The 25,202-nt window shown below is 47.4% G+C and overlaps 1 protein-coding gene across 1 annotated transcript in view; it reads left to right on the plus strand.

Annotated features, from left to right (window-relative positions):
* Positions 1-420: 420 nt before the first annotated feature.
* DNAJC11 (DnaJ heat shock protein family (Hsp40) member C11) overlaps positions 421-25,202 on the plus strand; it is a 163,266-nt gene continuing 138,484 nt past the window's right edge. Inside the window, 5 exon segments of the mRNA XM_040326699.1 lie at positions 421-558; positions 6,279-6,299; positions 9,286-9,299; positions 12,081-12,104; positions 23,158-23,216. Of these exon segments, the coding sequence (XP_040182633.1) occupies positions 487-558; positions 6,279-6,299; positions 9,286-9,299; positions 12,081-12,104; positions 23,158-23,216 (190 nt within the window). The 5' untranslated portion in view covers positions 421-486.

A 25,202-nucleotide genomic window follows, 5' to 3' on the forward strand; every position in this document is an offset into this window, starting at 1 on the left:
GGGTCTGTACTGGCGCTGTGCCCATTATGAGGGGTTCCCACCATCCCTGTGCTGAGTTCCCGGGTCTGTACTGGCGCTGTGCTCATTATGAGGGGTTCCCACCATCCCTGTGCTGAGTTCCCGGGTCTGTACTGGCGCTGTGCTCATTATGAGGGGGTTCCTACCATGCCAGTTGGATTTAAAAATGTATTAATATTATTTGTATTAATAATAACAATGTCAATATATATATATAATTTTATATTTTTGTTTTTTTATTTTCATGTATCCTGTTTTATTCTATTTATAAGAACTGTGTTCTTCCTTCTATAAATAGAGTGACAGCTCCTCCTGAAGCCACGCCCCCGCACACAGCCAGCCGCCCGCCCCATAGAGCGCCGCGCAGTTCCTCCGCCGTCCTGCAGGCGTCGCTGTGCAGAGCGCTCCTCTCCGGCGGCCGCTCTGTGTTCCCGGCAAACTCGGTGGCGGAGGTGAAAGGTGAGGAAGATGGCGGCCGCCTTTATGGAGGAAGAGGTGGACAACGATGACTACTACGCGCTGCTAAACGTCAGGAGGGAGGTGAGCCGGACCGGGGGGGTGATTATGGGGGGAGGGCCGGTCTATGGCGGGGGGTCGGACGAGGAGCGGGGGTGAGGGGAGGAGGGGTAGCCGGTGTGGAGAGGTGACCCCGGGACATGACAGCCGGTGTGTGCCGAGATGAGGAGGAGATCCGTCCAATGACAGGAGAGGGTGGCGGGGACAGGCTGAGGAGGAGGTGTGTGATCAGGAGAGGAGCACAGCGCCCCCCACCGTCCGCCTTCACTGGGAACATGACTGACCTTCCTGGAGGGTGACAGGAGCCCCTCCCCTTGTTCTTGGCCCCAGGGGCCCCACCACTTGTTCTTGGCTCCAGGGGCCCCACCACTTGTTCTTGGCTCCAGGGGCCCCACCACTTGTTCTTGGCTCCAGGGGCCCCACCACTTGTTCTTGGCCCCAGGGGCCCCACCACTTGTTCTTGGCCCCAGGGGCCCCACCACTTGTTCTTGGCCCCGGGGGCCCCACCACTTGTTCTTGGCGAGCCCCCCCCCCCCCACTATTTTTGGCCCCAATTTTTCCTTTAACCCAGTGGGTCCCCTTATTATCCTTGGCCCGGGGGCCCCGCGCCTTCCCTTTTTATCCTTGGCCCGGGGGCCCCGCGCCTTCCCTTTTTATCCTAAGCCCAGTTATCGCTGCGAACATGCAACCTGTAAAATAATGTAAAGCGTCACCTAAGGGGATTTTTAAGTACCGAAGTTTGACGCCATTCCACGAGTGTGCGCAATTTTAAAGTGTAACCTGTTGTGTAACAATTTACTCAGTGCAACATTATCTTGCACATTTATATAAAAAAAATTGGGCTAACTTTTTACGGTGTGTGTTTTCTTTTTTCTTTTTTATTTTTTTTCTCATTATATATTTTTAAAGCATGAAACTTTAAAAAACATTTCTAAGAAAAGGTATTGTTGCGCAATGACCACCATTGTATTCTCTGAGGTCTCTGCTAAAAAAAAAAAAAAAAAAAAATTACTGTATTTATCGGGGTATACCGCGCGCCCCAAACTTTGGAAGGTATTTTTAGGGGAAAAAAAAGAACTTGCGTTTTTTTTCCCTGCGTCCATCAGCGGCCTTGTCCGGCTGCATACTTCCTTGTGCGCTGGGTCCGTCCAGCCTTGTGGGTGTCCGTCTGCGGCTTCCTTGCGCGCTGGGTCCGTCCAGCCTTGTGGGTGTCCGTCTGCGGCTTCTTTGCGTGGGGTCCATCCAGCCTTGTGGGTGTCCGTCTGCGGCTTCCTTGCGCGCTGGGTCCGTCCAGTCCATCCACACCTTGCCCGGGGTTGCAGCGGTGTTTGTTTTTGGATTTGGCGCCGAGAGGAGCCGGATTTCCTGTGTGTTCGGCTCCTCTTGCGTGGCTGCGAACCTAGCCGAGTGCGCAGTACACTCGGCTCCTCTCGGCTTGTCTCTGCTCCGCTTGTCTCTGCTCCTCTCGGCTTGTCTCTGCTCCGCTTGTCTCTGCTCCTCTCGGCTTGTCTCTGCTCCGCTTGTCTCTGCTCCTCTCGGCTTGTCTCTGCTCCTCTCGTGTTGCTGCGAGCGTAGCCTAGTACACTCGGCTCGGTCTATTTCTGCGGCGCTGGGAACAGCAGTATCGGCGTATAAAAAAAATCGCACCCACGATTTCGACCTGATTTTAAGGGGAAAAAAGTGCGCGGTATACGCCGATAAATACGGTATGGTTTTTATTTATTTATTTTTTTCTAGCCATAGAATGCTGATTTTTACATGTAGGAGAGAATTGTCAGAACTGACCTGGGTGGGAAGTGGTTAACCCCTGTGAACAGGCAGGTGGGTTTGTTTTGTTGCCGTAGCGACACGGCCTGTCTGCAGCGAGGAGCCCTCTTGCAATTTTTTTTATTTTTCAGCTAACTTTCACTTTAATGAATCCTGAGCTGCATTAATTGGTGTCCTTAATATCTGCCCGGAGTTCAGATTTAATGTTCCCACAACATTGACATTTTTGCTGTGGGCTCAGTACAAGGCTGCGTACTATTTAAGGCACCGTGCGCGCGTCCGGCCCGCGAGTTGCCACCACTGACCTTGGAGCTGTCTGAGCCACGCGGCTGCAGACTCTACGTTCCTTGTCAATCATTTTCCCCATAATATCGCCTCCCAACGATCATGTGATGTCAGAGTGATGCAACGTGTGAAATCGAAGGATCCTGTAATCAAAATAACTTTTTTTTTTGTATTTTTATACCCTTTTTATTTGTTTTCACTTCTAGAAACATTTGATGACTTAAAGCGGATGTGCCATGGGAAAAAAATATTAAAAGCCAGCAGCTACAAATACTGCAGCTGCTGACTTTTAATATTAGGACACTTACCTGTCCTGGAGTCCAGCGCCGATCGCAGCAGAGGACGAGCGATCGCTCGTCTCTCTGCTGCTCCCCCCGCCATCCACGCTGAGGGAACCAGGAAGTGAAGCGCTGCGGCTTCACTGCCCGGTTCCCTATGGTGCATGCGCGAGTCGCGCCGCGCCCGCCAATTGGCTCCCGCTGTGTGCTGGGAGCGGAGTGTTCCCAGCACACAACGGGAGGGGGTGACGGGATGTGACGGAATGCCCGTCTTTTGCCCGTCTTTAGACAGGTATCTGCACCCCCCTCCCCCCTGAAAGGTGTCAAATGTGACACCGGAGGGGGGGAGGGTTCCGATCAGCGGGACTTCACTTTAGGGTGGAGAGCCGCTTTAACCATCTTGGCTCTGGAAGGTTTTACCCCCCCCCCTTTATGAGCAGAACATTTATTGCTATTCAGCACTGCGCTAATTGTAAAGTAATAAAAGTCAGCAGCAACAAATACTGTAGCTGCTGACTTAATATAAGGACACTTACCTGCCCAGGGATCCCGCGCTGTCTGCACCCTGAGCCCCAACGATTTATCGATTTTGGGTGCAGGCGTTGGCATTGTAAGTAAGGGGAAACCGGCAGTGAATCCTTCAGGCTAGTTCAGGGTACTTTTTCGCGGCAAGTGGGCTTAGCACTATATCAGGGCTCGACAAATCCCGGTCGACTAGAAATGGGGTCCTGGCGACTTTGCTTGGAAGGGGAGCTGGCGCCATCTGGTGGTGAGCCGTTGGTATTACAAGTTATTACCACCAGATGTGTAAGCTGGCGCCATCTGGTGGTGGCCGTTGGTATTACAAGTAAAGCATTACAAGTTAAACAGCAATTCTAATGTCATTTTTCACTATTTTCACTGCCATCTTCTTCCCTCTAATTGGAACACCCAAACATTATATTTTTTATCCTAACACCCTAGAGAATAAAATGGCGATCGTTGCAATACTTTCTGTCACGCCGTATTTGCGCAGCGGTCTTACAAGCGCACGTTTTTGGGAAAAAATTATACTTTTTTTAAATAAAAAAATAAGACAACAGTAAAGTTATCCTCATTTTTTTTTTAATATTATGAAAGATAATGTTACGCCAAGTTAATTGATACCCAACATGTCACGCTTCAAAATTACGTCCGCTCGTGGAATGGCGACAAACTTTTACCCTTTAAAATCTCCATAGGCGACGTTTAAAAAAATTCTACAGGTTGCATGTTTTGAGTTACAGAGGAGGTCTAGGGCTAGAATTATTGCTCTCACTCTACCAATCGCGGCGATACCTCACATGTGTGGTTTGAACACCGTTTACATATTCGGGCGCTGCTCACGTATGTGTTCGCTTCTGCGCACAAGCTCGTCTGGACGGGGCGCGTTTTTTTGGCTCCTAACTTTTTTTAGCTGGCTCCTAGATTCCAAGCAAATTTGTCAACCCCTGTACTATATGACCATATAGTGTGACCAAACCCCCCTGTATTTTTGAATATGTTCAGGTGTTTTTAACCAGCCTTGCAGGATGGACCCGTATATGTCCCAAAAGGCAGTGAGGGGGGGGGGGGGGGTGTTCAGGGGCTGGAAAGGTTTGTAGATCGCCGTGGTGATCTTGTCCCCCCCCCCCAAAAAAAAAGTTTCAAATGTAGCAGTGGGGGAGAGTGCCAACAAGCGGTGCTTCCCCCTTTAACTGGTAATTTAGGTGGTCATGCAACTTTGTACCCAAATAACATTTTATATCATTATTTTTATATCATTTTATTTTAAAATGTATGTAATTTTTTATTTTATTTTCTCAAATAGTGCTCCCCCCTTTTTATTTTTTATTTTTTTTGGTGGTGTTTGCCACTGGGTTTTTTTATTTTTTTTTTTTTTTTTTTTTTTTTATAGCGCATAAAATAAAAGACCAAAGACTTTGAAGGAAAATGTTTTACTTTCTGCTATAAAAAGCATAAAAAAAAAAAAGTATTCTGCTACATGTCTTTTTGATAAAAAAGAAAAGTGTGTGTGTGTGTGAATGAATTGGGTTTTGTGCGCCTACAAACTATGGGATATATAATTTAGGTCAGGGTTTGACAAATTTGCTTGGAATCTAGGAGCCAGCTAAAAAAGTTAGGAGCCAGAAAACGCGCCGCGTCCCGCCAAGCTCGCGCGCAGAATGGACTACATACGTGAGTAGCGCCGGCATATGTAAACGATATTCAAACCACACATGTGGGGTATCGCCGCGATCGTTGGAGCTCGAACAATAATTCTAGCTCTAGAGAAGGTGTGTCCAAACTTTTGGTCTGTACTGTATATTGTGTGTGTGTGTGTATGTATGTATGTATGTATGTATGTGTGTGTGATATATATATATATATATATATATATATATATATATATTAATTAATTGGTGCTGTCAGTTAAACGCGTTATTAACGGCGTTAACACAAACCCATGTTAACGCCGTCAATTTTTTTATCGCGCGATTAACGTTCGGGGGTTATACCAGGATGATGCCTGCAGCCGCAGGCATCATCCCGGTACCGTTGTTTAGAGCGGGCGATCGGCTATCCAAACATAACAACCGATGCGGCTAAAAGCCGCTCGGTTGTTATGCCGGAGGAGCGGGAGGGGACATCCCGCCGCCTTTCGCCGCTCTGACCGGGCCTCCCGTCCCACCGGGAGACCCGATCCTCGATCCGCCGCCTTCTGTGTCCAGGTTGGAGACTGACACTAAGCCGTAAACGGCTTTGATTCAGTCTCCGCATTGAAACCACGGAAGCGGCGTCATGACGTCACTTCCGGGTTTCTCGGCTGCCAATGGCGCCGGATTTAAAAAAGTACACAGTATTCAGAATCGCCGTTTTCGGCGATCTGAATACTTTGAAGTGCAAAGGAGGGCTCGGAGGTCTTTTAGACCCCCGATCCCTCCATAAAGAGTACCTGTCACCACCTATTGCTGTCACATGGGATGTTTACATTCCTTGTGACAGCAATAAAAGTGATCAAAATGTAAAAAAAACACAATTTAATATTATAAAAAAAAAATAAAATAAATAAGAAAACAAAAAAAAAAAATGTTTTAAAGGGTGAACCTCCTTAATCGCGCGATTAATCGTGAGTTAACTATGACATTAATGCGATTTAATCGCGATTTAGAAATTTTAATCGCTTGACAGCACTAATATATAACACACACACACACACACACACACACACACACACACACACACACACACACACAATATATAGACACACACAGTATATAGACACACACACACAGTATATAGACACACACACACACACACACACACACAGTATATAGACACACACACACACACACACACACACACACACACACACACACACACACACACACACACACAGTATATAGACACACACAGTCAAGTTCCCAGCAACTGTCTGTCTTTTTTAGTAGCTATAAATAAAGCTATTCTTGTTGCCAATCTATGCATTTAGAGACATAAAGGGAATTGACAAAGAGCACATTGGAAGGTCAAGTGAAACAATCGGATCCATACATCATAATGAGGCAGATAATGCTAACTAAGGAATATCGCTGATAACGCTGCGCTTTCAAAGCTTGTCTTTTTCCGTTGACGAATATATTAAACTTTCTCATTGGGGGAGAAATACATATATAGGTTTTTGGCTGACTGCTGACAGCTGTTGATATAATATCTGGGCGAATTGAGCCAGGAATATCAATAGGCTGTAATTTAACGTGAAAAGTACTGAGGTCAACATAAAGAGAAGTCTTTCACTGTGACAGAACAGGAGAAGTCGGGATGAATTAAACATGGCGAGGTGACGGGAGGATAGGATCTGTGCCTCTGCCAGCTCTGCCCTCTGGGTCCGCTTTTTTTTTCCCCCACATAAGTGCCCTTCCTTGAAATGGTTTCTAAAGCTAGAAATAAGGTGGAGTTGTTAGACGGGACGGGTTTTGAAGTCTGTTTTATGTGTCCCTTAGGGTACGCCCGCTGACCGTGCGGGCATACTCTGCCTCTTACTGATCTCCTGCCGGCCTTGAGGGAGGTAAACCCAGTCACATCAATCTCACATAAACTCCAACATGCTAACGACATTTCACAAGTCGTGTTTTTTTAACCACTTCCCGACCGCCGCATGTATATGTACGTCCACAGAATGGCACGTACAGGCAAATGGGCGTACATGTACGTCCTTGCCTTTCTGCGGGTCGGGGGTCCGTCGCGATCGCTCCCCGGAGCTGAAGAACGGGGAGAACCGTATGTAAACACGGCTTCCCCGTGCTTCACTGTGGCGATGCATCGATCGAGTGATCCCTTATATAGGGAGACTCGATCGATGATGTCATTCCTACAGCCACACCCCCCTATAGTTGTAAACACACACTAGGTGAACCCTAACTCCTACAGCGCCCCCTGTGGTTAACTCCCAAACTGCAACTGTCATTTTCACAATAAACGATGCAATTTAAATGCATTTTTTGCTGTGAAAATGACAATGGTCCCAAAAATGTGTCAAAATTGTCGGAAGTGTCCGCCATAATGTCGCAGTCACGAAAAAAATCGCTGATCACCACCATTAGTAGTAAAAAAAATTTTTTTTTATAAAAATGCAATAAAACTATTCCCTATTTTGTAAACGCTATAAATTTTGCACAAACCATAAACGCTTATTGCGTTTTTTTACCAAAAATATGTAGAAGAATACTTATCGGCCTAAACTGAGGGAAAAAAAATTTATATATGTTTTTGGGGATTTTTATTATAGCAAAAAGTAAAAAATATTGAATTTTTTACAAAATTGTCGCTCTATTTTTGTTTATAGCGCAAAAAATAAAAACCGCAGAGGTGATCAAATACCACCAAAAGAAAGCTCTATTTGTGGGGGAAAAAAGGACGCCAATTTTGTTTGGGAGCCACGTCGCACGACCGCGCAATTGTCTGTTAAAGCGACGCAGTGCCGAATCGCAAAACCTGGCCTGGGCATTTAGCTGCCTAAAGGTCCGGGGCTTAAGTGGTTAAAGTGGAATTGCTGGAATTAGCCCCAAAAAATGTACCCTTGCCGTGCAGCCTTGCTCTCGTAGGCTGCCTAGTCTCTTGGCATCACCATGTGCAGCAACAGACTTTTTTTTTTCCCATGTAGTCTATATGAAGGAGTGGCACCTCCGTCCTCCAGAAGATTCATGACCCAGGATATTTATTGGCTATACAGCACTGCGTTAAGCCGGCCATGCAGAATTCACATCAGTGGCGGAACTATAGGGGTCGCTGCAGTCGCACTTGCGACTGGGCCCTGCCGTTCTACCGCTGACCCGGCATCTCCCCTCCCCTGCACCTCTGGCTGGCGGTTTAGAATGGTGGGAGGCGGCGATCGGCGGCTCTATGGTGCCTGTGGGCGGCGGGATCTCGCTGGGGCTTGTAGTTCTCTCTTCCCGAGTGTCAGTGTATACAGTGGGGAGGGGCTTCTGACACGGGCAGGTATCGGTTTCAGTTTGTGGCTCTGCTTGTACACTGTTGCTGATACATGCATGGGTCACAGACCCCTCCCCTCTCCACTGTGTACACTCAGGAGAACTATTAGCCCCAGGGAGAACCCCCCTGCCTCCCTCCTTCACCAGCCAGGTACACGGAACCTCTGGAGGGGGGCAGAGAATCGGCTGTCTGGGGACCCTGATGTGGGGGGGCGGGCTCTCTTGGGGGGACACTAATGTAAGTGGGGGGGGGGCCCCCTCTGGGGGACACTAATGTAAGTGGGGGAGGATCCGCACACACACACACGTATGTCCGCCCAAGTGTATGACTTTTTTTTTTTTACTTCGCTGCTATGGGCTCTAGCTCGATCTTTTGTAGATCCAGCAACGACCCTGGTGGGGGCCCTTCATGGTTTCTTGCACTGGGGCCCTGAAGATTCTAGTTATGCCTCTGATTCACATCTTTGTGTTTTCTCAGTCTCCGCTCTAATTCATTCCTATGGTTTTCTATCAGCTTGAGGTCAGGACAGTCAAGTCCCCCCCCCCCCCCCCAAACTCGCTCATCCATGTCTTTATGGACCTTGCTTTGTGCACTGGTGGGCAGTCATGTTGGAACAGGAAGGGGCCGTCCCCAAACTGTTCCTACAAAGTTGGGAGCGTGAAATTGGCCAAAATGTCTTGGTATGCTGAAGAGTTCCCTTCACTGAAACTAAGGGGCCAAACCCAACCCCTGAAAAACAACCCCACACCATAATCCCCCCTCCCCCACACCATAATCCCCCCTCCACCACATGATGAGGACCATCACACAAAGCAAGGTCCATAAAGATATGGATGAGCGAGTTTGGGGTGGAGGAACTTGACCTGCAAAGAGTCCTGACCTCAACCAGATAGAACACTATTGGGATGAATTAGACCCCTTTCACACTGAGGAGTTTTTCAGGCGGTACAGCGCTAAAAATAGCGCTACTATACCGCCTGAAAAAATCCTGCACTGCAGACTCAATGTGAAAGCCCGAGGGGTTTCACACTGAGGCGATGCGCTGGCGGGAAACAAAAAAAAATCTCCTGTCAGCGGCATCTTTGGAGCGGTGAGAGGAGCGGCGTGTATACCCCTCCTTTAGCGCTCCTTCCCATTTAAAACAATGGGAAACCGCGGTAATACCGCCGGCAATGCGCCTCTGCAGAGGCGCATTGTGGGTGGTATTAACCCTTCATTGGCCGCTAGCGGGGGTTAATACCGCACCGCTAGTGGCCGAATCCCGCTGAAAATCCGACGGTATAGCGCCACCGTGGCTCCCGCCCCAGTGTGAAATTGGCCTGAGAGCGATTAGGTTGAGGTAAGGACAGCAAAGTTCCTCCACCCCAAACTCGCTCACTGGCCTGCACAGAGTCCTGACCTCAACCCAAAAGAACACCTTTGAGATGAATTGGAGCGGAGACTGCGAGCCAGGCCTTCTCGTCCAACATCAGTACCTGACCTCACAAATGCTCTTCCCAGAAGAGTTGAAGCTGTTGTAGGTGCAAAGGGCGGGGCCAACTCAATATTGAACCCTCCGGACTAAGACTGGGATGTCATTAAAGTTTGTGTGAAGGCAGGCGTCCCAATACTTTTGGTAATTTAGTGTATAATCCCTGGTTCCAGAGTGGAGGAAGCTGTATCTTGGAAGAGGCACCCAGGCTGGGTGCCAGGCGTTCTGTCACAAAGACCGTGTCTACTCACAGGAGCGTGGCTTTTGAGAGCAAGGCTTGGTATTGGGGGCGCTCTGCAGGGGGGAGGAGTTGGGACCAGGGGAGCCCAGAAAATTGCACAGAACAGATGTGTGTGTGTGTGTGTGTATGTATATGTGTATATATATATATATATATATATTGAATATAATGTTTGTGTACTGATGGCGTGGCAACATCTTTGATATGTAGCCTTTTCCTGAGCACATGGACTGCTTTCCCCCCGTAGTGTGTGCCTGGCGTGTTTTGTGATCTTCTTCTTTCCTTCTTTTTTTCCTTCTTTTTTTCTTTTTTTCCTTCTTTTTTTCTTTTTTTCCTTTTTTTCTTTTTTTCTTTTTTTTTTTTTTTCTTTTTAAGGCTATTATCCGATTAATCGAAACAATGATCGGCCAACTAATCGATTTATGAAAATAATCATTGGTTGCAGCTAGGGCTGCAACTAACGATTATTTTCATAATCGATTAGTAATTTTTTTGGGCCATTTTGTTGTTGGGCAGATTGCAAAACACAAATTGCCGCAAAAACACATTACATGCTTTTCTGCAGCTTCTCCATTGAAGTATATTGAACCAAAAAAAAAAAAATAGCACCGTTTTGCATTAAAAAGTCCTTGCCCTTTCCAAATCCGCAGTAGCTGAAAAAATCATGGATGTGAACGTGTCCCATAGGAAAATATATAAATGAAATGTAGTGTGTTTCTGCAAAAAGCACCAAAAAATCGAATCGATTATGAAAATTGTAATCGATTAATTTCATAATCGATTAGTTGTTTTGGTCCTAGTTGCAGCCCTGTGTATATGTATGTATGTGTGTGTATGTATGTATGTGTGTGTATGTATATGTATGTGTGTGTATATATGTGTGTATATGTATGTATGTGTGTGTATGTATGTGTGTGTATATATGTGTGTATATGTATGTGTGTAAAATATATATATATATATATATATATATATATATATATATATATATATATATATATTTATATTATATGAGTGCAGAATTATTAGGCAAATGAGTATTTTTTTGTTTTGTTTTTGAATGTCAGAAATGTATATTTGTGAATGTTGAGATGTTATATTGGTTTCACTGGTAAAAATAAATAATTGAAATGGGTATATATATTTTTTTTTTGTTAAGTTGCCTAATAATTATGCACAGTAATAGTCACCTGCACACACAGATATCCCCCTAAAATAGCTAAAACTAAAAACAAACTAAAAACTACTTCCAAAAATATTCAGCTTTGATATTAATGAGTTTTTTTGGGTTCATTGAGAACATGGTGGTTGTTCACTAATAAAATTAATCCTCAAAAATACAACTTGCCTAATAATTATGCACTCCCTGTATATACATACATTTTGAAGCCAGAGATTGCATCTATGCCGTTCCCTACCCCGTAAAATCGGTAACAAATATTGTGATGAAGAGGATATGGAGGAGAGCTCTATCTGGAGTCCTCCCCGTGGTACAGTAACATTTCCATATCTTCCTCTCCAAAGGTGATCAGTCCCATTATCGGTGCTGTAGAGATGTGCAGCCACTGTGAAGGTAATTACTGCGCAAGAACTCCGCAATGTCCATAATATCTCATTAATTAAAGGATAAGTTCACCTTTAAAAAATAAAAAAATAAAAAAATTGCATCCTTTTGCAGGTAATAAAATGTGCTTTTATTAAAATTTCCTTGGAGCCTGAAAAGCATTGAACCAGCGATGGGGAGATCTTGGGTGCCATGCAGGACTCTTGCAAGCTTCTCGGTGTATCTGTCTGCTCGTACCTTGTACGGACAGACCGACGCATGCTGACGGGAAGAATGAATGAACTTCCACAGCGCTCAACAGTAGTTTCCTGTTCAGAGGACTGGGAATGAATGTTGTGGCCGGATGGGCAGAGCCCCACACCTGGCCACGTCATTTTTCAAATGGTGACAGCGGGCGCCCAGAGAAGATGCCCACCCACTGTCACTTGAGAGAGAGAGGGGGGGGGGAAGCTGCTGTAACATTTTCCACCCGGAATATGGGTGGAATATGTAACATGTTCCAAAAGGTGAACTATATCTTTTTTTAGACCCCCTTTCACACTGAAGGCGTTTTTTCAGGCGCTAAAAATAGCGCCTGAAAAAACTCCTCCCCTGCAGCTCCAGTGCTTTCACACTGGGGCGATGCGCTTGCAGGACGTTAGAAAAAGTCCTGCAAACGGGATCTTTTGGAGTGGTGTATGCAGTACACCGCTCCTCCACCGCCCCTGCCCATTGAAATGAATGGGCACTACTGCGAAAGCGCCTGCAATTTTTTTCGGCAGCAGTGCTTTTCGGGTCCATTTGATCCTTTCTTCGGCCGCTAGCGGTGGTTTTAAAGCGCCCCACTAGCGTCCGAAAAGCCCCGCTAAAACGACGGTAAATCGCCGCTAAAACTAGCGCTGGCAGTGCGAAAGGGCTTTTAGCCGAGGTTCAGATTGCATCGATTTGTCATGTGATTTGAGAGATCAAATCGCATGACAAGTCGCAGACTATTGGAGACAATGACACTATTCCAATTTTTTTATTTTTTGCGCCGCACCGATTTGCAAAAGTAGTTCCTGCACTGCTTTTGATGATTTCAGGTGCGCCTTCAATAGACATCTATGCATGAAGCCACACAGATGTCTATCAAGTAGCACCTGAAATCACGCCGACCTTGCTACTTTGAAATCGCACTACTTTAAGTCAGGGCTTGACAAATCCCGGGCGCCAGGTCGCCATGGCGACTAGAAATGGTGTCCTGGCGACTTGGCTTGGAAGGTGGGCAAAAAAAGCTGGCGCCATCTGGTGGAGAGCCGTTGGTATTACAAGTTTTTACCACCAGATGTGTGAGCTGGCGCCCCCACAAATGCAGCCATGTCCCCCCCACAAATGCAGCCATGTCCCCCCCACAAATGCAGCCATGTCCCCCCCACAAATGCTGCCATGTCCCCCGTATATCCAGCCATGTCCCCCGTACCTGTTATGATGCCGCCGCCACGTTAATCACCGCGGCGCGGGGAACATTTCAGACAGCTTTCGTTTGAACAGCTGTTTCCCCCGCCGCGCTGTGTATAGAGACACTCCCCCTTGCTCGCGATTGGACAGATCCGTCCAAGGGGGAGTGTCTATGCGCGGCGGGGAAAACAGCTATTCAAACGAAAGCTGTCTGAAATGTTCCCCGCGCCGCGGTGATTAACGTAGCGGCGGTGGTGGCGTCGGAAGTATTCTATTTTAGCATCGGCGGTATTAGCGGGAGTACGAGTACTCCCGCTAATACTCGGTATCGGTCCCGATATCGGGACAACCCTAGTTATTTTGTATTTCTTCGGTTTTGCATTTATTATTATTATTATTATTATTATTATTATTATTATTATTATTTTTTTTTTTGTATGGGGTCAGCATTCATATATTAAAGCGGGTATCTGCTACATGGACCCGTAAAACGCCTTACTAATTAAAATGAGCCAGCAGGTTCACTTTAAATCCTTTTTTGGGTTTGTGTTTCCTTCATAACATTAATTGAGCTTCAGGAGCTCAGACGAATATGTTATAGGGAAGCCGGGACAAATAATGACCCGACCGAGCTTTTACAAGTCTAGCCTAGTTTCCCCGGCTCTCTCCATCTACACCGGCTGACTAATGTTGATGTGTTTATCCTCTAAGTTGCAACAAATGATTCCACTTATCTGTGGAGCAGCCTCTCCATCATTTTAATGTTGTTTTTGGTGTTTGAGTTACTGGATGCACTTGGATTTTACGGAGGCTTATGGGGTGAGTTCAGAGGATTATGTCTTGGGGACTCGTGTGTGTGTGTGTGTGTGTGTGTGTGTGTATATATGTATAAAGTTGGAACGGAGAGTACATTGCAGATGGCCTGTCACTTCTCCGGAGTCTGGGGAAGGGGAAGCTAAAAGGACAAGTACCCCTTCTCTTTTTTTTGATTAGATATATAAAAAAAATCATTATACACATACGGGATGTAGGACAGCGGTGGTCAACCTTCTTAATGGGGGGCTTCAATTGTGACCCTCGACATCACCAAAGGGCTGCACATATAAGATACAGCAGATACACAACTGACTATGGGCATGATGCAAGAGATGGCCAAAGATCGCAGACAGACTGTGGGCTCCTTGCGGGAGGCGGTCGAGAGACTTGTGGGCTCCTTGCGGGAGGCGGTCGAGAGACTTGTGGGCTCCTTGCGGGAGCCGGTCGAGAGACTGCGGGCTCCTTGCGGGAGCCGGTCGAGAGACTGCGGGCTCCTTGCGGGAGCCGGTCGAGAGACTGCGGGCTCCTTGCGGGAGCCGGTTCGAGAGACTGCGGGCTCCTTGCGGGAGCCGGTTCGAGAGACTGCGGGCTCCTTGCGGGAGCCGGTTCGAGAGACTGCGGGCTCCTTGCGGGAGCCGGTTCGAGAGACTGCGGGCTCCTTGCGGGAGCCGGTTCGAGAGACTGCGGGCTCCTTGCGGGAGCCGGTTCGAGAGACTGCGGGCTCCTTGCGGGAGCCGGTTCGAGAGACTGCGGGCTCCTTGCGGGAGCCGGTTCGAGAGACTGCGGGCTCCTTGCGGGAGCCGGTTCGAGAGACTGCGGGCTCCTTGCGGGAGCCGGTTCGAGAGACTGCGGGCTCCTTGCGGGAGCCGGTTCGAGAGACTGCGGGCTCCTTGCGGGAGCCGGTTCGAGAGACTGCGGGCTCCTTGCGGGAGCCGGTTCGAGAGACTGCGGGCTCCTTGCGGGAGACGGTTCGAGAGACTGCGGGCTCCTTGCGGGAGGCGGTCGAGAGACTTGTGGGCTCCTTGCGGGAGCCGGTCGAGAGACTTGTGGGCTCCTTGCGGGAGCCGGTCGAGAGACTGCGGGCTCCTTGCGGGAGCCGGTCGAGAGACTGCGGGCTCCTTGCGGGAGCCGGTCGAGAGACTGCGGGCTCCTTGCGGGAGCCGGTCGAGAGACTGCGGGCTCCTTGCGGGAGCCGGTCGAGAGACTGCGGGCTCCTTGCGGGAGCCGGTCGAGAGACTGCGGGCTCCTTGCGGGAGCCGGTCGAGAGACTGCGGGCTCCTTGCGGGAGCCGGTCGAGAGACTGCGGGCTCCTTGCGGGAGCCGGTCGAGAGACTGCGGGCTCCTTGCGGGAGCCGGTCGAGAGACTGCGCACACGATACAAAGGCTGTAAACCAGTGGCTTTTTTCGGCTTCTGGTGAATCACAGCAGGACCTTATTAAGACAATGTGTGTGTGTGTGTGTGTGTGTGTGTGTGCGTGCACGCAGCACACAGTCAATGCGTTTCCACCGATACTTGCCTTATTCGTGATATTAGAGCTAGTCAGACTGCAGGCATGATGCAAGAAATGGCCAGAGACTGAGAGTTGGTCAAACTGTAGGCATAATACAAAAGATGGCCAGAGGACAGTGGGTGGCTCATGGCGGTGCAGAAGATGGCCGGTGGGCGGCACATGGCGTTGCAGGAGATGGCCGGCGGGGGGGGGGGGGCACATGGCATTGCAGGAGATGGCCAGAGGGGGGCACATGGCGTTGCAGGAGATGGCCAAAGGCCAGTGGGGGGCACATGACGGTGCAGGAGATGGCCGGCGGGGGGGGCACATGACGGTCCAGGAGATGGCCGGCGGGTGGCACATGGCGGTGCTGGAGGTGGCAGGGGGGGGGGGCACATGGCGGTGCAGGAGGTGGCCAGAGGCCGGCAGGGGGGGGGGGCACAATGACGGTGCAGGAGATGGCGGGGGGGCACATGGCGTTGCAGGAGATGGCCAGAGGGCGGCGGGGGCACATGGCGTTGCAGGAGATGGCCAAAGGCTGGTGGGGGGCACGAGGTGGTGCAGGAGATGGCCAGTGGCCGGCGGGGGGGGGGGGGCACATGACGGTGCAGGAGATGGCCGGCGGGTGGCACATGGTGGTGCAGGAGGTGGCGGGGGGGCACATGGCGGTGCAAGAGGGGGCCGGGGGGAGGGGGCACATGGTGGTGCAGGAGATGGCCAGAGGCCGGGGGGGGGGGGGGGGGCACATGGCGGTGCAGGAGATGGCCAGAGGCTATGGGAGTTGTTGGAGACTTGTGGCATGCCTCAAGAGACATTCATTGACTGGAGACATATTGCATGAGACTGCTAGAATGCATTGTTATAACGGGGCAATCGGAAATACAGATTGGTGTCTTCATGTGGCCCCCTGTCTTCATGTGGCCCCCGGGCTGCAGGTTGAGCACCACAAATGTAGGACCTTAGAGACGCAAACCTTCTACAGAATATAGAACAATGTGTATCCAAGACTAATGACGTTGGTTTTCTGCAGTCTTGTTTGCAATGAAGCCGAACGACATTCATTTAGATACAAACTTCCAGATTTGATGGAGTTAAATAACAAAAAAAAAACTTCCAACCTACTGTAATCCGCCGCACAGACAACGTTTGTTGCCGCTGTGTAAATTGAAGCCACCGCGGCAGAAATGCAAATGATCGCCATTGTCTTTTCATTACCGAGCAGAAAGCAAAAATCTGTTTAAAATAAAGATTTCATACCTACATCGATGCATTTTCTTTTTTTTCTTGCTCGTCTTTTTTGGAGTTGCTGGGAACGCTGAATTGGTGGGAAATGATGCTTCAAAAGAGAGAATTTGTGGGAAATGATAGCAAAGTTTATGAATGTTGAAAGCAATTTCAGACGTAGAGGTATTATGAAGTTTAAAGTAATCCATTTTTATGTATTTGGCTGTACTTTCCGCTTTGCTTTCTGGAAAGGCCTCTTTCGCGTGAAGAAATAAGTAATGAGTCTTTATGGCGGGGATCTGGGTGTTTGATTATAAGGCAGAAGAAGGAAAAAAAGAAGGAATTTGAAAACCTAAAGAAGAGGCTTTGGAAACTTGGGGGGTAATCCACAAAAGGGATACGCCGGCGTATCTACTGATATGCCGTCGTATCGCTGTTTCTATCTTTGGAACTGATCCACAGAATCAGTTTACCATAGATAGGCAGAAGATCCGACATGTGTAATTGAATTACACTGTCGGATCTTAAGGATGCAATTCTAGGCCGGCCGCTAGGTGGCGAGGCCATTGCGGCCGGCCTAGAATATGCAAATGAACACTTACGGCGATCCACGAACGTTCCGGCGGGCCCGTAGCGCTAAATCTACGTCGTTTACGTCGAGTAAAAATAGGGCTGAGTCCTATTTGACTAAGCCCTATTAAGTATGGCCGTCGTTCCCGCGTCGAAATTTTCAACTCTACGTCGTTTGCGTAAGACGTTCCTGAATGGCGCTGGACGCCATTTACGTTAACGTCTAAGCAAATGACGTCGGAGCGACGTCAGTTAGCGCAATGCACGTCGGGTAAGTTACCCGACGGAGCATGCGCAGTACGTCCGGCGCGGGAGCGCGCCTAATTTAAATGGGAATCGCCCGTTTGTATTAGTAACGCCTTGCGCCGGACGGAGTTAAGTTACACCGCCGCAAATTTCCAGGTAAGTGCTTTGTGGATCGGCACCTAACTTGGGAGATTTGCGGCGGTGTAACTTAACTCTGAAAAGTTAAGTTGCGCTCGGCGGCTGTGGATCTGGCCCTTGCTCTCCAGACGTGTCAAGAGGACAACCTCAAGGGGAGTTTCGCCGGACCAGGCGCGGTCGGTGTAATAACTAGCCTTTGTGTTGTGCGGAATCAGAAGGCGATGTTGAAAGGCCAAAGACGAATTATTCATGGGCAAAAGATCAATTTTTCTTTCTTTTTACCGTCTTTACCACGAAGAGACGGCAGGTACAACCAATACGAGGCTCGATAACAATTGCGTTTTTGCGTTTTTACTAGGCTGAACAGCAAGAGGTGTTGATGCAAGAGCTCTACATGATATTTAAATAATTGATAGACCAGCTAGAACAAACCGCGTCGGCACGTCGTTTGGGTTTGTGTTCCATATTTCAAGATGCCGACTTCTTCGCCCAAGATTCACTAAGTAGCGTTGCCTAGCATCCAGCCGAGATCAAGAGGTTCTCGCTATTGACCGTTGCGAGGTTGTTGACCGAGCTGGCCCATGTGACTGGATCTCGGGCTTGGCCGGCCTGGTGTTTTCTAGGTTAGGAAGTGAGGTTGCACAGCTATCCGTTGCACTGGGTGTGCCTGCATTTGGAACCTGGCATGTTGTGGTCATTCAGAGCTTTGTTTTTTTTTTGGGGGGGGGTGTTTGCAAGAAATTGTGCGACTTGGGAGATAAACAGCGCTAACAATTTAGCAGAGTCCAACGCATCCTACACTATCCAAAATGAGGGGGGGGGGGGGTAGGATACACATTTTCCAACTTCAATTAATTTTACAAGCGTTTAAAATGTCTTCTGTAAAAATGTGTCCCTCGATGTCCGCTTTCATCTCATAAAAGAGCTTTGATAAAGCTGTGCTGGCCGTTTTTTCATTTTGCTTGTGGGCATGTGAAGCCCACAAGCATCCAGTTGCGGGATACGGTGCTTCTGAGCCCATTCTCTCCCCGATCTCGCGCTTTCAGTCATTCTCGCAGCGACGTCTACTCGGGTTGCCCTCACAACGGGCGGCATCGTCTAAGTGCCCACCCCATTGTGATGGCAACGAAGCACTCGGCGCTGCCCACTGACTCACTGCCTACCTGGCAGCGAGGGAAGTGAAGCAAGGAGCCGAGGTGGTGATAGATATTTTTTTTTTTCTTATATTTTATGCTATTTAATGACTTGACAAGTCTATCAGGCTCTATAAATATAGTACCAATATATACTTGAGTATAAGCCGTTTTTTTTTTTTTTTTTTTTTTTTTTTTATTATTATTTTTTTTTTTGCTGAAAATGCCCCCTTGGTTTATAGTCGAGTCACCTCGACTATAAAGAGGTGTGGAAGATTTGGAAAGAGGTTGCACCACTCAATGGCATCTGGAATGCAAGCATGCAGGCTAGAAGTTAAAGGGGGGTGGGGGCATCTGAATGGGTACAAGACCTCTCCTGTAGGTACAGTGGGGGCAATGATTTGATCACCTGCAGATTGTGTAAGTTTATCTACTCACAAAGAAATGAAGGGTCTATAATTTTAATCACAGATGTATTTTACATATTGGAGACAGAATATCAGCAAAAAATCACATGATACAAATGTTAGTTGCAGTTCAGTGAGTAAGTATTTGATCCCCTTCCAACCAATAATAATTCTCCCCCCGCAGACTGGCTACAGGGGGTGCTCATGTTGTACACAGATTAGTCCTGTCAATGAGATTTTATATATAATGTGTGGGGAGAGAGGGAGAGATTTTCACAATAAGAGGGGTTCCAAGAAGAAGTATCTGTGCGAGACCTCCACCATCGCGTAGTAGTAGATACTATGAGCCTCTTACCGGATGAGTGGGGCCAAAATTTATAATGGCCAGGAGCGCATCAATTATGAATCCCCCCCCCCCTTCCTCAGGCTCTCCACCTGCTGGGGAAAGGTGGTCGCCTCCCCAGCAACCAGCGATGATGTGACATAGAAAGCAGATATTTCCATTGTGAAGTCCATTAAAAAGTATCTTTATTTAAAAACGTCTGTATGATACGACAATCCATTTAATACAGTAAAAAAAAATTGTCAGGCTGATAGTTTAGTAGCTGCTGATAATCTCTGCTTGTGGTGCATCAGGATTCCGTGAATGGCCATGCCCTACGCATTTCATCAGCAGTGACGTCTTTTGGGGGGGGTAGGCCATCGCCAGGGGGAAAAGCCCAAAAAAAAAAAAGAGAGAACTAATGATTGGCAGGCTGCAATATGTTTTGGTTTCAATACTTTAACCAAAAACCTTACCCTATCCTATTTTGGAATAAGGCAACAGTCCTGTACACAGGAACCCTAGAAATCCTCAGTGCTGGTGTCGGAGGTGCAATGGGAAAATGTATTTGATCCCTGCAGATTTTGTACATTTGCTCACTTACAAAGAAATGAAGGGTCTATCATTTTTATCATAGGTGTATTTTGTATGATGGAGACAGAATATCAACCAAAAATAAAGTAAAAACACACAATACAAATGTTATAAATGGAGTTGCAGTTCAGTGAGTAAAATAAGTATTCGATCCCCTTAGTAGTCGGTGGAGGAACCCTTGTTGGAAAGCACAGAGGTCAGGCGTTTCTTGTAGTTGGTGATCAGGTCTCCACACATCTCAGGAGGGGTTTTGCTCTTCTCTTCTCTACAGCTCTTCTCTAAATCCTTCAGGTTTCTTGGCGGTCACTTGGCAACTCGAAGTTTCAGCTCCCTCCATACATTTTCTACAGGATTAAGGTCTGGAGACTGGCTAGGCCACTCCATCACCTTGATGTGCTTCTTGAGCCACTCCTTTTGTGGCCTTGGCGGCGTGTTTTGGGTCATTGTTATGCTGGAAGACCCGTCCATGACCCATCTTCAGTGTGCTGTCTGAGGGAAGAAGGTTCTCATCCAAGATCTTACAATACATGGCCCCGCCCATTGCGGCAAAGTTGGCCTGTACCTTTATCAGCAAAACGGCCCCAAAGCCTCATGTTTCCCCCTCCGTGTGACTGTAGGGATGGCGTTGTTGGGGTCATAGTCACCATTTTTCTTCCTCCAAACACGCGAGTCGATGGCAAAGAGCTCCATTTTGGTCTCATATGACCACAGAACTTTCTCCTTTTCTGAATCATTTTAGATGTTCATTGGCATGACTGTACATGTGTCTTCTTGAGGAGGGGGACCATGCGGGCATTGCAGGAATTTAATCCATGGCGGCATATTGTGTGTTGCCAATGGTTTGTTTTGGTGACTGTGGTCCCAACTGCCTTGAGGTCATTCCCAAGCTCCCCCCGTGTAGTTCTGGGCTGATCCCCTCACCTTTTTCATGATCATCCTCACCCCATGAGGCACAATCATGCATGGAGCTCCAGACCGAGGACGATTGGTTATTTTTAGGGTTGTCCCGATACCACTTTTTTATGGCCAGGAGCGCATCAATTATGACCCCCCCCCCCCTCCTCAGGCTCGCCACCTGCTGGGGAAAGGTGGTCGCCTCCCCAGCAACCAGCGATGATGTGAAATAAAAAGCAGATATTTCCATTGTGAAGTCCATTAAAATGTATCTTTTATTTAAAAACGTCTGTATGATACGACAATCCATTTAATGCAGTAAAAAAAAAATTGTCAGGCTGATAGTTTAGTAGCTGCTGATCATCTCTGCTTGTGGTGCATCAGGATTCCGTGAATGGCCATGCCCTACGCATTTCATCAGCAGTGACGTCTTTTGGCGGGGTAGGCCATCGCCAGGGGGAAAAGCCAAAAAAAAAAAAAGAGAGAACTAATGATTGGCAGGCTGCAATATGTTTTGGTTTCAATACTTTAACCAAAAACCTTACCCTATCCTATTTTGGAATAAGGCAACAGTCCTGTACACAGGAACCCTAGAAATCCTCAGTGCTCTCTATTTCTGTAAAGGGTGTGCATGTAGGCCAATCAGATTAGTTCATTTCTTCAGTGTTGTGTTTTTTATTTTTTTTGACCAGGAGTTGCTGTAGTATGCCCATCTACTCCATTCTGTTTTATCTCTATATTGGGGAATAGCTGCTTATGATGCAGGAGAGAAATTCCCAAACACGCCCCTCCGCGCTCACTGTGTAGCCTGTAAGCATTTTGTACCTTTCTGCTGTGTGCAATGTGCTCGCTTTTTATGCTACATCTTTTTCTTTTATTACAGAAATCTATTATTTCCATGTATCTGTATCCCCAGTTGCTCTCTGAGCGGTATCATGTGTGACATATGTTGGTCCGATATTCTCCCTAAAGGACTGCGCATTACTCCATGTAACGCTTGGATGACTGCGTTTCCTGAGCCCTGCGCTTTGTTTAGCCCAGAGGTGACAGGTCTGGGGATTGACGTGTCAAAGGCACTTTTTATGGCTTGTAATGGTGTCATAAATACCATAGTGTCTGCCCACTGGTGTCCTCGGCTGTGGATTTTTGTTTATTTATATATAATATATATTTACTATTTAAGGTGATGGTCACACCACTTCTATCTAATATCTATCTATATAAATACATTTTATATATATCTATTGGATAGAAGTGTGTGTGTGTGTGTGTGTGTGTGTGTGTGTGTATGTGTATATATATATATGTGTGTGTGTGTGTGTGTGTGTGTATATGTGTATGTGTGTATATATATATATATATAATGTGTGTGTCTCTATCTATCTCACTTTTATTGATATTTAAAAAAAAAATTGTGTAACTAATCTTCAACCACGAACTGAAAACGCTATTTTAATTCTTGCTTTCAATGTAAAATATACAAAAAAAAAAAAAAAAAAATCGCCCATCCATGTCCCCATTAAAATCCATATTTTCCACAAAATTCTACAAACAATACCCCATAATGACAGCGTAAGAAGTTTTTTTTTTTTTTTGTGTACGCGGGAGCGGGCCTGTGATGCTTGTGTACGCGGGAGCGGGCCTGTGATGCTTGTGTACGCGGAAGCGGGCCTGTGATGCTTGTGTACGCGGGAGCGGGCCTGTGATGCTTGTGTACGCGGGAGCGGGCCTGTGATGCTTGTGTACGCGGGAGCGGGCCTGTGATGCTTGTGTACGCGGGAGCGGGCCTGTGATGCTTGTGTACGCGGGAGCGGGGCCTGTGATGCTTGTGTACGCGGGAGCGGGGCCTGTGATGCTTGTGTACGTGGGAGCGGGGCCTGTGATGCTTGTGTACGTGGGAGCGGGGCCTGTGATGCTTGTGTACGTGGGAGCGGGGCCTGTGATGCTTGTGTACGTGGGAGCGGGCCTGTCGCCTCCAGGACAGGAGGCTTTCCAGTGGCCAATCAAACAACAATTAGCTCTGTGGGAGGGGTTTGCCTGAGAAATGTATGTTATCTTCCTGTATTGTTGCTTCAGTTAACCACTTAACGCCCGCCGCACGAGTATTTGCGTCCGCAAAATGGCACGGACAGGCAGATGGGCGTATATATACGTCCTTGCCTTTCCGCGGGTCGGGGGTCCGATTGGGACCCCCCCCCTCCCGCTACGTGCGGCGGGCGGCTTACCTCGGGGAGCGATCCGGGAAGACGGCGCGGCTATTCGTTTATAGCCGCTCCGTCGTGATCGCTCCCCGGAGCTGAAGAACGGGGAGAGCCGTATGTTAACACTGCTTCACTGTGGCGGCGCATCGATCGTGTCATGCCCTTTATAGGGGAGACAGAATCGATGACATCAGACATACAGACACACCCCTACTGTTGTAAACACACACTAGGTGAAGCCTAACACGTTCAGCGCCCCCTGTGTTTTTTTTTAAATAAACAATGCAATTTAAATGCATTTTTTGCTGTGAAAATGACAATGGTCCCAAAGATGTGTCAAAATTGTCCGAAGTGTCCGCCATAATGTCGCAGTCACGAAAAAAATCGCTGATCGCCGCCATTAGTAGTAAAAAAAAAAAATTCATAAAAATGCAATAAAAATATCCGTTATTTTGTAAACGCTATAAATTTTGCGCAAACCAATCGATAAACGCTTATTGCGATTTTTATTTTTATTTTTTTTACCAAAAATAGGTAGAATACGTATCGGCCTAAACTGAGGAAAAAAAAGTTTTATATATGTTTTTGGGGGATATTTATTACAGCAAAAAGTAAAAAATATTGCATTTTTTTTCAAAATTGACGCTCTATTTTTGTTTATAGCGCAAAAACTAAAAACCGCAGAGGTGATCAAATACCACCAAAAGAAAGCTCTATTTGTGGGAAAAAAAAGGACGCCAATTATGTTTGGGAGCCACGTCGCACGACCGCGCAGTTGTCCGTTAAAGCGACGCAGTGCCGAATCGCAAAAAGTGCTCTGGTCTTTGACCAGCAATTTGGTCCGGGGGTTAAGTGGTTGACGGCTCCCATTCATTTTCTCGACTGCGCGACTTGAAGTCGGATCCCAGGTCGCCCCAGTGTGAACCGGCTCTAATTGGTTTTGGAATAAGGCTATAACCTAACAACAAAATGTGGAAAGTGTCAGAATTGGCCCGGTAGGCAAGTGGTTACAATTGCATTCCCCCCCCCCCCCCCCCAAAAAAAAGATGCCAGTTCCTGGGCTTGGTAGATCTTAGTCCAGTGGTCATCCACCTTTGGTGGCAATAGGGTCCCCTGAACTCTGCAAAGCTCAATGCACCCATTATTCAGGGGGCCCCCGGGGTGCAGGGACAGCTATTTAAAAGAATCCATTGAAGTCTTGCAGGCACCTTTTTATGAATCATGGATTTTTTATTTTTTATTTTTTTTTCACATGACAGGTTCACTTTAATCTCAACAGTAGCATTAAATACTTATATCTCCAGATAAAAAAAAGGCCGAATGAAAGCGAGTTGTCCACCGAACACAAACATTCCATTCTCCCAGCCGCTGCCGGCTTTTATATCGCTATAAATCCCCACTACATTGAAATGCGTATTGTCATGCAGGTTATGGAGTTAAGATGAGTAACTTGATTCTGCGCGGAGATGAGATCCATTTTGTTTTTTAGAGACGGTAATGTGTTGAATTGGAGCCGACACAAGGCCAGTCTTAAGGGGGAGGAAAAAAAAAAGCCTATAAAATAACCGCTGCGCCGCTCTGTAACCTAAAGGTAACATTAAGGCAGCAGACGGCACGAGGATTGCAGGGGCCATTACGCCGGTGACCCGTGGAATTTTGGGCAGTGATCTAATCAGAAGGGACGTTAAAAATATCCTCCTTTCTGGCCACAGATTTTGTACATCTGATAAGTCAGTGGGATGTTGGCGAACGTCTCTGGGATTGCAGAGTCGCACTAAAGATTTTTACGACCGCGCAGGCGTGTAATTGGTGGAGGTTTTACTGTGTTTAAAGGGTACGTGCGACCGAGCTTCCATGTATTTCTTCTCCAGTACCACCGGGGCTCCTACAGCGACCAAATACTGCACGGCTGTCAGAAAATTTCATTGGCAGCGCCGTCATTCGTTAAAGGAAAACTTTTTTTTTTTTATTTTTTTTTTTTTTTCTTAAAGTGGAGGTTCACCCTAAAAACAAATTTTTAACATTAGTCCCAGCATACTAAGTACATTTACTTTTGGCAGGTCATTTTTATTTTTTTTTCTCTGTACATACCTCTTTTTATCCTGATTTTGTCCAGGGCTT

Source organism: Rana temporaria, chromosome 10 (genome assembly GCF_905171775.1).
Source record: "Rana temporaria chromosome 10, aRanTem1.1, whole genome shotgun sequence".
Taxonomy (NCBI): Eukaryota; Metazoa; Chordata; class Amphibia; order Anura; family Ranidae; genus Rana; species Rana temporaria.